Source organism: Spermophilus citellus, assembly GCF_964194105.1.
Source record: "Spermophilus citellus genome assembly, chromosome: 10".
NCBI lineage: Eukaryota > Metazoa > Chordata > Mammalia > Rodentia > Sciuridae > Spermophilus > Spermophilus citellus.
Genome location: NC_138197.1, coordinates 136995226 through 137007958, shown reverse-complemented (window position 1 = coordinate 137007958; position 12733 = coordinate 136995226). Strand labels below are relative to the sequence as shown.

General features: G+C 63.2%; 1 protein-coding gene and 1 long non-coding RNA gene across 2 annotated transcripts; one reads left to right on the top strand and one right to left on the bottom strand.

Moving 5' to 3' along the window:
- Positions 1 to 268: 268 nt before the first annotated feature.
- PIM3 (Pim-3 proto-oncogene, serine/threonine kinase) lies at positions 269 to 3303 on the bottom strand. Its single transcript, XM_081311432.1, has 6 exons — positions 3038 to 3303; positions 2844 to 2953; positions 2711 to 2761; positions 2249 to 2618; positions 1447 to 1623; positions 269 to 1371 (listed from the first exon to the last, which is right to left on the bottom strand). Exons 1-6 carry the CDS (start codon positions 3120 to 3122, stop codon positions 1184 to 1186), a joined length of 981 nt encoding a protein of 326 aa, XP_081167558.1. The 5' UTR covers positions 3123 to 3303; the 3' UTR covers positions 269 to 1183.
- A 793-nt stretch (positions 3304 to 4096) lies between these two features.
- Positions 4097 to 6876, top strand: LOC308658608. Its single transcript, XR_014024210.1, has 3 exons — positions 4097 to 4228; positions 4309 to 4404; positions 5530 to 6876. It is a non-coding gene; the product is annotated as an uncharacterized lncRNA (long non-coding RNA).
- Positions 6877 to 12733: the final 5857 nt, after the last annotated feature.

The window sequence follows — 12733 nt, the reverse complement described above, 5'->3', positions numbered from 1 at the left end:
GGTCAGAGGCCACTCCCAGGCATGGCCTTCAGGCTGACAGCAACACTGTCCTCTCACTACGCCTGCTGGACCGACCTGCCCCCAGCATGCTGGTGCACAGAACCGGACGACACCCAGGGCCAGCACCACATGCAGGACCCCTGGCCTGAGGGCGGGGACACTAGGAAGAGGCAGTCTGGGCCCCTCCCCTCAGAGCTCCCCTCTCCACCAAACGCCCAGCCCAATCAACACAGGGCATCCAATCCATTATGTACAAAAAAGATTTAATTGAAATACCTGTATAAAAATATGATCTCCAGACATCTCACTTTCCCGATGCCTACTCACACCGGGGTCACAGAAACACGGCTGCTAAAATAAATTAAGGGCTTGAGACTCTGGCCCCCCACCCCCAGCCTTCAGAGCCAGCAAGCAGACTGTACAAGGTCAATAATTTAAAACCCACCCCCGGGGCAGAGTGCCCCAGGTGGGAGAATCACCCACTCCCCTTAAGTTAGCCACTGTACAAGTTCCTCCTCCTACAGACAAGGTGGGTCTGGGGACCAACTCCAGGTGCAGGAATAGAACCAGGGTCAGGGACACACAGCCTCCCCCAACCTGCCTGCCCCTGGCCATCCCAGGGGCTTGGAGGACTGCTCAGAGGAAGTAACCTCAACAAATAAATTAAAGAATAAATAGCCCCACGGGCAGGGGCACCCTCCAGGGGGTCACACCATAAATAACTGACATTGGCACGCGTGGACACAGCTCAGTGGGGCAGTGGGCAGCAGAGGCCCGACGTTGCATTGCTTGTGCAGGGACATGCCCAGATGAACACCATGAGACTGGAGACAAGGAGGTGGGCTCTCCAGATCAGACACCATCAGATGGAAAGACTGCCCCCCCCCAACGGGGCAGTAGGGTGGGAGAAGTCTCTGGTTCAAGTATCCACCCAGGGCAGGTGGGACCTTGCTTTGCCCCGAGCCATCTTTGGACAGAAGAGCTCGAGAAAACCCAGTCCCAGGGAGCAGCGTTCAAAAAGGCACTCAAAGCAAAGGAAACAGGCCCGGTGCCAAGGGCAAAGGTCACCAGGGATCAGAGGTCACTGCTTTTGCAGGAGACAGCCCAGGCGGAAGAGAAGTCAGTATTCTGGGAGGTTGGCTCAGCCCAGCCCAGACCCCCAGCAGCAAGTCCAGGCTCCTCCTCATAAGCTCTCACTGCTGGATGTGGTGCTGGCCCCGTCGTCAGTGTCCAGGGAACAAAGCTGCAGGTCACAGTTCTCAGGGGCACCCTCCTCTCCCCCCAGCATCCAGGGGTGGGCAGCAATCTGGTCCAGCGAGGGCCTCTCGGAGGGCCGCAGGGATAGACACCACTCAATGAGCTGCTGGCACTCTGTGGGGGAGAGGACAGCATCAGGAGGGGCTCAACTCCCAGCCCCTCCCCGCAGCAAGATGCACAGCTACACACCTGGGGAGACCCTCCTCCGGAAGAACAGGCGGCCACGGAGGATCTCCTCGTCCTGCTCAAAGGGGATATCACCACACACCATATCGTAGAGCAGCACACCAAGGGACCACACGGTAGCAGAGCGCCCGTGGTAGCGATGGTAGCGGATCCACTCTGGGGGGCTGTACACCCGGGTGCCTGAGAGGACACACAGGGTCAGGCCCACACGATGGGTGCTCCCGCTAATTAGTCCTAGCCTGGCCTCAAAATCCCGCGTGTCATCAGGCTGGCAACACCCCGGTGGGCCTGCCCACCGCGGAGGGACCGGCAGGGAGGGGCCAGCACGCCCCCAGCTGGACCGACTGCGGAGGAGCGAGCGCGTCACATGAGCCAGAGCTCCAGTTTCACAACAAACAGATGCGACGGGCCTCCCGGCTAGGTCCCGCCCCAGCCCACTACGTCTGCCTGCGGGCGAGGGGAGGGCCAGGAGGCGGGGAGCCCGGGCTTCCCCGCGCTCCGCAATGCGGGGATTTCTGCCGCGGCGCCCCCGCGCTCTGCACGCACGCAGGGAGTCCCACGAGCGCCGCCCAGGCTCCGGGAGGGGGGCGGCAGTGTCGAACAGAAGACTGCGCCCTGCGTCATGCGCGCACCGTGGGGTTCCTAGGCTGTCACCCCAGTTCCCTAATAAAGAGATCCCAGCGCCCCAACGCGGCTGAGAGGACAGCCCAGGCGCTCCCCCGCCCCCACCCCCGCAAATCCGGTGCAGCGCGCGGCCGCTCAACAGTCGCCTGCTTCTGCCGGAACACGGCCCCGCGACGCTCACCGTCAAAGTCGGTGTAGACCGTGTCCTTGAGCAGCGCTCCTGAGCCAAAGTCGATGAGCTTGAGCTCGCCAGAGTGCAGGTCCACCAGCAGGTTTTCGTCCTTTATATCGCGGTGCACCACCCCGCAGCCGTGGCAGTGGCGCACGGCGGCCAGCACCTGCGCGAAGAAGCGGCGCGCCAGCGGCTCGTCTAGGGCACCGCGCTCCGTGATGAAGTCGAAGAGGTCCTGTGCCGGCTCGGGCCGCTCCAGCACCAGCAAGAAGCCGTCGGGCCGCTCGAACCAGTCCAACAGGCGGATGACGCCTCGCGCGCCGCCCGCCGCGCCCACCTTGCGCAGCAGCACCACCTCCAGGGGCACGGCCACACCGCCCTAGGGGACAAGGCGGTCAGCGCACAAAGCCCAGGCGCGGCGGCACCCGCCCCGCGCCCACCGGTCCATCCGTCCCGCGCCCGCGGACTTACGAGGCTGCCCCACTCCGTCACTCGCTCCTTCACCACGTGCTTCACGGCCACCTGCGAAGGGGACGTGAGCGGTCAGTACCGGCAGCGGAATCGCGGAGCGGGAGAACCCGGGTCCGCCCGGCAGCCTACTCACTGGGAGTCCGTCGGCAATGCGACTGCCTGCGTAGACCGTGCCGAAGCCACCGCTGCCCAGCACGGCGCCCACCTGGTACACCTTCTCGAAGCTCTCCTTGTCCGCCTTGGCTGTGGGGACGCGCGGGCGGGTTGGTGCGGGCTAGGGCGCGCCCCCTGCCCCCGCCCCGGCCCGCCCGGCGCCCGCGCGCGTACCTGGCTGTAGGATCTTCACTGGGAGGTGGTCCACGCCACCGGGCCCGCAGAGGTGCGCCAGGGAGCCGAACTTGGAGAGCAGCATCGCGGGCGGCCTCGCGCTCTGCGCCGCCTCTCACCGGGCCGGCGCGGACGCGGGAGGGCGGCCTCCCGGGCCGCAGCAGCCTGGCGGATCGGGCGGGCGCGCCGCACACCGGCCCTGGGGGCCCGAGGCCGGCGCTCGGCGAGGCGGGCCGCGCGGAGACCGCGTAGACGCGCAGGAGGCCGAGCGGCTCACACGCCCCGGCCGCTTCGCCCCGGGGTTTTGGGCCGCGGCGGCGCGTATCCCTCCGCGGGGGCGGGACCGGCCGAGGCCCCGCCCCCTTCCGCTCGCGGCCCGCGCGGCGCTGCAGCCCGGAACCTGCCGGCGTGACGCCGGGGCAGCCGGGCGTCGCCTGCCCGGTAGACCAGGGCCGCGCAACGGGCGGGGCGCGGCGATCTGACGGGACTAGCTTGCCGTAGTGGCGTCGCGGAGGCGCACGGCGTGCAGCGGCTCCCTGCCGCGCGCTCGCTTACTCCGCGCACGCGCAGCTCGCGCGCGGGCGGTGGCCGCGCACCTCGGGAGGGGCCGCGGGAGCCAATGAGAATTGGGGTTTTGAAAGGACACCGGGACCCCAGCCAGTGGCGGCGGGGGGCGGGGCTTTCCGGCTCCGCCTACAGGCGGCACCGAAGAAGGTCACCCGCCTGGCCGACGAGACACGCGTTTCTCCCGACCCCCCCGCCGCTGGGCCCCGCGTGGGTGTCCCGAGAGCGCGTAGGGCAGTGGGTACCGGGCCCCGCTGATAAGAGAAGTCCTCGAAGAACCCCCGCGGTACCCCAGGCCTTGTGTAACTTACACTGTGCGTGTACGTCACTGGCGCCTTGCGCACCCCAGTTCACGTTTTACCCGGTATGGGGAGAACCCCCTGCTGCCGCTCCGCGGCGACCCAGTCCCCGCCTTGCCCGGGGCGCCATCTCTTCTCCCTGTTTCAGACCTCACGACCATGGCCCCAGGCCCTCCAGAACATGCCTGCCCTCCTTTGCCCTGCCAACCTGTGCCTGGAGGGCTCTCATTTTGCCCTTCATCTTCTTGGCATCGCCCTGGAGGCTGTTCTCCTTGACCAGGGGTCCTGCGGCGCTGGCTGTGCTCGGGCCCTGGTCCACATGATCCTGGTAGGGACCTGAGCCTACCCATTCCCTTTTCTGTTTCTTGTCCAGACCCCAGACTCTCCAGTGTTGATATAATCCTACAGGTTGCTGCTCTCTGTCCAGTCCAGAGTCACTGACCTAGGAGCAACTCAGGACTCTGGGTGTGAGTGGCCACCTGCCAGCTCCCCCTGGCCCCAAGAGTGAGTTAAGGGCTGTGGGACCAAAGGGACCCTTGTCAGGTGCTCCCAGTAAGTGTCCAGGCAGGGATCCAAGCGTGGTGGGGCTGTTCCTAGCCCCCTGGTGTGACCCTGCACACACCTATCTTGGGCTTCCCTCAGCACCTCCAGCTGCCCAAGCCTGGCTGCCATCCTTCACCAGCACTGGCACTTTCCTTCCACTGGTGCCAGTGACCCCAACCCCAGTCTTTCTAAGGGTCCTGTAGCCTTGCACTAGCAGAGGGCCAGCTCAAGACCCTCTGTGACTCAGAAGCCCCTGTGTAGCTCTCACCCCCATCTGCCCAGAGCTGGGGACCCAGCCTTGCTGGTCTCTTCCTGCTCTTTGGGCCTGTGGTCCTCCCTCCTGGCCCTAGGAGCTCTGACTGGCCTTTTTCTGTAGTGTGGCCCAGGAGGGCAGGGCCAGGGCTGGCCATTTAAACCATGGCCTCCCATGCCAGCCAGCACAGGGCCCCCCCACAGGGTTAAGTCCCAGGGAGGGTGCCCAAGCCCACCTCTCTGCAGACTGCCCAATACCTGCAAGGCAGGAGGGGCTGTGGCCCACTGCGGGTCCCTAGAGAGGACAGGCTGAGGCTCCCTCCCCTATGACAGGACAGCCAGGCTATCCTGGACCTTGACCTTCAGACCTGGGAGGGTGGGAGTGCTGGAGAACAGTCTGGGATCCAGGTGGTGGCCATGGCAGATCCTGATGGAGGGGTCAACTCCTGGGAGGAGCTGCGTCCCTGGTCCCTTCACAGGGGAGCACTATCCACTGTGTGAGTCTCCAGGCCAGTGCCCCCACCCCATCCTAGCTGTCACCCAGGCTGGTCTCTGAGAGTCAGCTTGGGGAGACCAGAATCTGGGGTGATGTTATAGTTTAGATGTGAGGCGTCCCCCAGAAGCTCCTGTGTGAGACAGTGCAAAAGAGTTTAGAGGACAAGTGGTGGGTGACCAGGGCCTTTCCCCAGTAAGCCTCCATCCTCTGCCCAGGATCACGTGGGAGGAACCCTGGGGAGGTAGGGTGTGGCTGGGGCGTGCCCTTGGGGTGTTGTCCCAGGTGAGGGAAGCGCACCCTCTCCCCCCACCGCTCTCCCTCCCTCCCTTTCTCTGCAGGTCACAAAGGAACCCTGCTTCTTGGTGGCTGTGTCCTGAGCTTCCTTCCTACCCTACTCTTGTGCCATGGCGTTCTGCCTCACCGCAGGCCCCGAAGGAGGGATCTGCCATCTGTGGACTGAGACCTCTGAACCTGTGCCGATAAACTGTTTTTCCTCTGAAATCGTTCTTGTCGGGTCTTTTGGTCACAGCAGAAAAAAAAAATCTGACTGAAACAGGGAGGTAACCTCCCCTGTGAACACTCCAGGTCTCCCCAGACTAACAGGGCAGCGTGGGCCCAGCTGCCCACTGCCCCTTCTCCCCTTCACGTAAAAGGTGGGCCTCCTGCCCAGCACCTCTGGTGCAAGACTCCAGAGGGCTCTAGGAGTGGGGAGGGATCTTGCAGCTGGGCTGGAGGCAAACAGAAGGCAGCCTTTCCTGGGGTGGTGGGTCCCCTAGCCCTTCATCTCTCCCAGCATAGGTGTGTGCTGTGGGTCCACTGTTTCACACGCCTGTGTGGGGTGTGGCCTCATCTGGACTCAGAATGGACCCTCGTCCCCACCTGCCAGGGGCTGCCCATCCAACATCAGGCCTCCTTCCTACTCCATTTCTGGTCTAAGGAGTGGGCTGTGGGGGACCTCATGGTTTTGCCTGTGTGGCCATCACAGACACCATGACTGGGCAGAGCCCTGGGGACCCCTGTGTCTGGCCCTGCCCCTACCCAGGGCTGGGCATGGTCTGTTCCACTTCTCCGCTTGGCAAACGGAGGCTCTGCCTGCTTGTTCAGGGGGCCAGGCTCAGTCTCAGAGGTGTGTGGGTGGGTTTTTACCCTGGACTTGGCCCCTGGGGGATGACCTAGGTCACGCCTGCCCCATCAGTCCCTCCTGGCCAAGGCCCACACAGAGCCACCCAAGTACCAGTCCCCACCTGTGTTTTCCTGGTCCCTGGAAGGCCTATCCAGTGGACCTTAAAACTAGCTCTGGGCCCATGAGCAGGTGTGGCCCCGGGCACAGAGCTGGGCTCTCCTGCAGGCAGAGCGGCCAGCAGGACCAGTGCTGCTCGGGAGCCCGTTGGATGTCCTGCTGAGAGGGGCAGCCTCACAGAGAACCTGGGCCTCCACCTGCCTGTCCCCAAAGCAGGCGCTTCCCCAGAAGGGGGCTAGAGGAGCAGGGCAGATCCTGCCCCTGGGGACCCTGCTGCACCCCAGCTCACGGCATCCTTGCCCTGCAGTGGTGTGGACACCATGCACAGTCAGTCCCACAGGGTCACCCTGTCCCGCTGTTGCTGTGGTGACAGGAGCCAGGTTGGCCTCCCTGGATTGGGGAAGAAGGGAGGGTGGGATGGAGGGCAGCCCAGATCCTCTGAGTCTCTCTCAGAGAGAGAGAATTTTAATATTTATTTATTTTTTAGTTCTCGGCGGACACAACATCTTCGTTTGTATGTGGTGCTGAGGATCGAACCTGAGCCGCACGCATGCCGGGCGAGCGCGCTACCGCTTGAGCCCCATCCCCAGCCCCAGTCTCTCTCTCTCTCTCTCTCTCTCTCTCTCTCTCTCTCTCTCTCTCACACACACACACACACACACACACACACGTGCGTGCACACACATCACCACTCACACACACAGGTACTCTTGCTCAAGACAACTGGGGAACACACAGAGTTCACGCTCAGCTGGGCGTCACAGGGGGACGTGGGGTGAGTACACTTGAGGGTGTCTCCCCCACACTCTCCCAGCTACCCTTCTCTGTCCTGTGTCCTTTAGACATTGTGGGCCCTCTTCCCCCTTCCCTGGGGTCTGTCCACCCCAGTCCCCCGCCAGTGACGGGGTCTCCTTAATCTGTGTCCAGCTGCCCCTGGACGGACCACAGGCTACCCCACACTGTCATGGCCATCTTTGACATCTCTCCGCTTGGGCTGTGTCCAGTTTCTCACTGCCCCTCCCCCACCAAGGCCTGCCTCCTTCCCAAGGGCCCCCTTCATTCTCTTCCAGCCTGGTTTGGGCTCCAGTAGGTGCCCCCTCAGCTATCAGGGTCAGTCCCAGTGACAGTCAGGCATAGGAGGACACCAAGCACCCTGACCTGGGTTTCCACGGCAGGACTCCTGGCCTTGCCTGGGCTGATTCCTCCGCATCCCTCCAGGCCCAGTTGGCACTGGTTCCACACCTTGGCCCCTGGTGCTCCAGGCTGGGCACTGTGTAGTCTAACCCCTCCTGAGCGTGGCCCTGACCAGCTGGGTCAGCACCATGCAGGCCCACTGCGCACCCTGTGCGGGCACCCAGGGTGGCTGCCGGGTGACGCTGATGGGAGTGGTACTCTCAGGTGGCACCCTTTCCCCTCCTGCCTCCACACTCCTTGGCACAGCCGCTCACCCGGCGGGGAGAAGAGCGGGAGAGGCTGGTCGGGTTTTGCAACAGTTCCCAGAGGCATGGGAGTGCTGGGAGAGGGCTCAGGAGGAACTGGGAAGGCAGCCTGCGTGAACTCTGGCCCAGCTGTGGCCCTTCTTCCAGCCTGTGCCAGAGGCTGCGGTGCCACCTCCCTGCCCAGCTGAGGCCACGTAGGGTTGGAAGCTGTTGCTCCCTTGGTGTTACCCTGCTGCCATTGAGCGGTGCTCACCCCAAGCCACCCTTTAGCCTGAGCCTATATGTGTGGATGGCCACCTGTCCTCACCTGATCCTGCCAAGCAGGGTGCCATGGAACATCCAGGCTCAAACAGGGTCCCTGACAGCCGAGTGGGCAAGGTGACCCAGCTGGATTCAGCAGCCCAGAGAGCTGCAGCCAAGCTGGGGCAGCTTGAACCTGGACTGCAAGGGCCCTGTGGCAGCAGACCTGAACTGGGCATTGGGTGGGGCAGGTGCTTCTCCATCAAGCACTGTGGCCTCTGGTTAGGGCCAGGCTACCTGCAGCTTTGGGCCACCTGGGTCAGCACCTCCTGCAGTGCCTTCCCTGGCTCACCTTTGGGGAACATCCCCTGATCCCAGCCTGGGTTCCCTCTGCCCAGGCCCTATTTATGACCCAGCTAAGGGCTCGACCTGCCACTGACCTGGCCTCGAATGGCAGCTCCTCCCCAGCCCCTCCCATCCTTCATCTCCCTGTCTGCAGAATGGGGCCTGGGCAAGCCTGTGGCTGCCAGGCACTTCCACCGCACACAATAGGTGCCTCATAGGTGTGGCTAAGGAGGATGTAGCTGTCACTGCAGGCACAGACCCCAGAACTTCATCAATAGAGTCCTGTGGCTTCCTAGGACAAGTTGGCCTCAGGGCCCAACATGCCCCAATCACCTCTAGGGGAGATGCTCAAGGCCAGTGAGCTACTGCTGGTGGGAGCCAGGGTAATTCCTCCTACTTGTTCTACAGGGTCCACAGGGGCTGAGGTGCAGGGTGCCTCTGCTGACACACCCTGACCCCTTGAGTGGCGGAGACTCCAGGTGCCACAGCAGCAAATCCCCAGGGATCCAGAAGGGCTTGCATGTGGCCCCAGGGGAGCTCAGAGCCTGCAGGCCCAAGTAGGCAGGAGCATAGCTCCCCTCGCTCGGGGGCTCCTGGGAGGGAAAACCTAGCTTTCCTGAGTCTCCAAGTTTGGGTAGAATAGGGGGCAGGTGGGGCAAAGAACTTGCACAGAGGCCCAGCACCTGGCTAGAGCTGGGGCCATAACTGGCCAAGGGTTGGGATCAGGGCTGTGCAGTTTGGAGTCAATCAGGTGGTTTCCCAGAGGGGTAGGGCTCATGACCTGAGTCCTAGCGGCTTCCGGAACCCTGGAACCTGGAACTTGCAGCAGCAGTGATGAGAAGTTCTGAAGCTGCTGTGGATGGTCCTAGGACTGGCCCCAGGTGCTGCCTGGACCACAGCAGGTCACAAAGGAACCCCTCTCTTGGTGAACCCCAGGAATCACGGCCTCAGCAAACATTCCCCCAAATGTGGGCTTGGACATGATTATGACCTTGGATGTGCACGTTTAGTGAGCACTCTGCTGCATGCCTGCCTGGGCTGCCCATGTCAGCCCTGGGGGCACTGTTGTCACACCCCCTTGTGCATGTGGTCAGAGACAGCAGTGACCTTGGCAGGAGGAAGAACTTCAGCAGCAGGATGAGACTGTGTCTGGCAGCTGGCCCTGCCGTGCACTCAGAGAGGAGTGCTGCCAGAGCATGAACTCTGCCCAAGAACAGGTCAGGCCTGGACGGAGCAAGACAGAGAGCAGCTCCAGATGAGGCCCAGCGGGCCCCTCCCTGCCAGCCCACACAGTCTGGGGCTTGCAAGCCTGTGGGTCTCCATCTTTAATGGCTCAGAAATAGGCCGGAGCATGGTGGGGGCAGCCAGTGGTTCTCAGCAAGAACAGGCATGACCCAGAGTTCTGCTGGAGGAGCACTAGAGTAGCACCGGTGTGTTTTCCCAGAGCTCAGCACCTAGGGGGCACCTGATGCAGGAGGCCCCCTCACCCGGCCCCTCTCTTCTCAGGCCTGCGGGCAGGGACTGGATCCAGCAGCCACAGCCTGGAGCCAGGTCAGGCTGGGGCAGGTCCTGTGGGAGCCCAGAAAGCTGATGCTGCCTTCAGGCTGTGCTGTGTTGTTCCCCAGGGAGCTTCCAGCCCCACCTCTGCCAGATGGACCCAGATCTGGCTCCTGGGAGGGGCTCCCGGCAGGCAGTTAGTGGCACCAGGAGCACCTGGGTCCTAGGATGCAGCAGCGCATCAGGGGCTGGGGGAAAGAGGAGGCTTGCAGCAAGGGTGCCCGCTCTGGGGCCAGCTGGACGATGTACACACGGCCCAGTGCTCACCTGGGAACAGTTGTGGACACAGGTGCATTGTTCCCTGGGCCCTGGTCCGGACTGAGCAGCCACCAGAGTGCTTGGGATGTCCTCCACACCAGACTGGGTGTCCCAGCTGCTAGCCTGAGAGTACCAAGCACAGCACCTCTCCAGGACACTCCTGGCAGCACAGTTGGCTGGGCTCTGGGCACCCAGAGCACACAGGGTGTGTGAGGTGAGCTGACCAAGACCTGGAGGCACCCCTCAGCAGAGGCTGGCTTCCCTTCTGGACTGGCCTGGAGGCTTCTCCGCCCACCCCAGGATGAAGAGGGGAGCTGTGGCGGCCTCCCCACGAAGGGCACCCTCTGGGGATGTCAGTCAGGGGCCCTGCCAAGCTCAGCGGGCAGTTCTTCCTGGACTTGTCCTGCTTCCCTTGAGCCCCCATGGATCTGTGCATCCCTGTGTTCTGCCAGAGGCTAAAGGAGGTGGGGCCGGGGCTGCCAGAGCTCTGGACTCCTCCTGCCCCAGGAGTGTAGGCTGAAGTCTGCCTTTGGGAGTGCTCAGAGGGGTCCACTGAGGCCTAGGGAGGGAACCTGCCCCAGCCCCATCTCTGACCAAGACTCTGCCAGCCCACTCTGATCCAGGGCCATGAGGTAGGTCCGGGTAGGACATTCAGTTCAGAAGTGGCTGGACTGTGTTCCACCCGCAGGGCCACTTCCCTGTTCTTAGGAAGTGGAGGGGGTGGGCGGAGAAGCCTCCAGGCCAGCCCAGAAGGGAAGCCAGCCTCTGCTGAGGGGTGCCTCCAGGTCTTGGTCAGCTCACCTCACACACCCTGTGTGCTCTGGGTGCCCAGAGCCCAGCCAACTGTGCTGCCAGGAGTGTCCTGGAGAGGTGCTGTGCTTGGTACTCTCAGGCTAGCAGCTGGGACACCCAGTCTGGTGTGGAGGACATCCCAAGCACTCTGGTGGCTGCTCAGTCCGGACCAGGGCCCAGGGAACAATGCACCTGTGTCCACAACTGTTCCCAGGTGAGCACTGGGCCGTGTGTACATCGTCCAGCTGGCCCCAGAGCGGGCACCCTTGCTGCAAGCCTCCTCTTTCCCCCAGCCCCTGATGCGCTGCAAAGAGCCAGGCCATCCCAGCCACCTTGGGGTCACCAGGTAAGGGGCACGGCCTCCAGTCTTGCAGCCCTGGACTCCACCTCTCTTCCAGAAAGGAGATGGGTGGCTTCATTTGGGTGGCCAAGGGCTGGACACCTTGGGTCTGGCCAAATGTCCAAGGCCCAGGGAGAGGTCACTCTGTTTTCTCCTCCTACAACTTCAGTGGGGTTTCTGAGTCACAGCAAGGATGGGGCAGGACCTCATGGCCCCCTGTGTGGATCTCTCCACAAGATTCAGGGTCTAGTCCTCTCTTCCTGTGAAATGGTGGCCGGGAGAGCCAGGCTAGGCAGTGACAGGCAGTGAGGGTGTGGGTGGCACTGGCGAGGAAGAAGGGCAGGGCTCTGGCCTGCTGGGGAGGGGGTGCAGACTGGCCTCCTGGCTCCGCATTCCTGGCCAGGCACAGGAAGCCCAGAGCTGAGTCACTGCCCAGACATGGAAAGAATGGGAGGAATTCTGCACTTTCACTCTCTGGCCGGCCTCCCCACCCCCAAGACATTCCCCATCCCAGCTTCCTGCAGGCCCGGGGCCACTTTCCACCCAGCACCCTCTGCCTTCTCTGACCTCGGTGGGTGCTTGGGTCCCAGAGGACTCCCTGCTCGAGGCGGTGAGGCCTGGACGAGGCCTGTCCACAGCACACCTGCCTGTGTCCTCGATGCCTTCTGGAGGCCTCCAAGGACCTGCTCGGGCTGGTGGTGCTGCAGGTGTGAGCTGTTTGGGGTTCCCGTGCCCTTTGCTCCTGGGTCAGTGCTGGCTAACTTTGTTGAGCCTGCTGCCCACCTGGCTCACACCTGTCCTGTCTGCCCCTCTGCATATTCCCCCTCCCAGACCGCCTAGTGCTGTCCCTGGCTGGGGTGTGTTTTCCTGGGATTCCAGCCTCTTGGGGAGAGGGTAGGTGGTGGGGGGTTGGGCTGCAGGTAGACCAGGACATAGGGGTTGAGCAGGCCGCCTACCCCGCACCCAGCCGCAGGGCCACTGCCACATGAGCAAGCACCTTTCCTCCAAGAGCCCCCCATTTTCTGGGTTCAGGACTGAGCAGTGCCAGGAAGGGGAGAAGGAGAACCCAGGGTCCCTCAGGGTCTGATGGGGCCAGGGGCAGGGGTGATCTGCCCTTTGTAGTCCTGACTGACCGCTGCGGCCCACCCTTGTCCGCATCTGCTCAGGAGTACAGGCACACATCCACCAGGTGATGCTGGGAAGGGGCCCCTGTTTGAGATGGGGGCTGCCCAGAGAAAGAGAACCAGCTTTTTGCTCCAGTTGGTCCCTTGGGGAAAGAGCCATCCAGCTGAGCAGGTGGGTCCGGGCCCAGCATCCCCGGGCACAGAGGT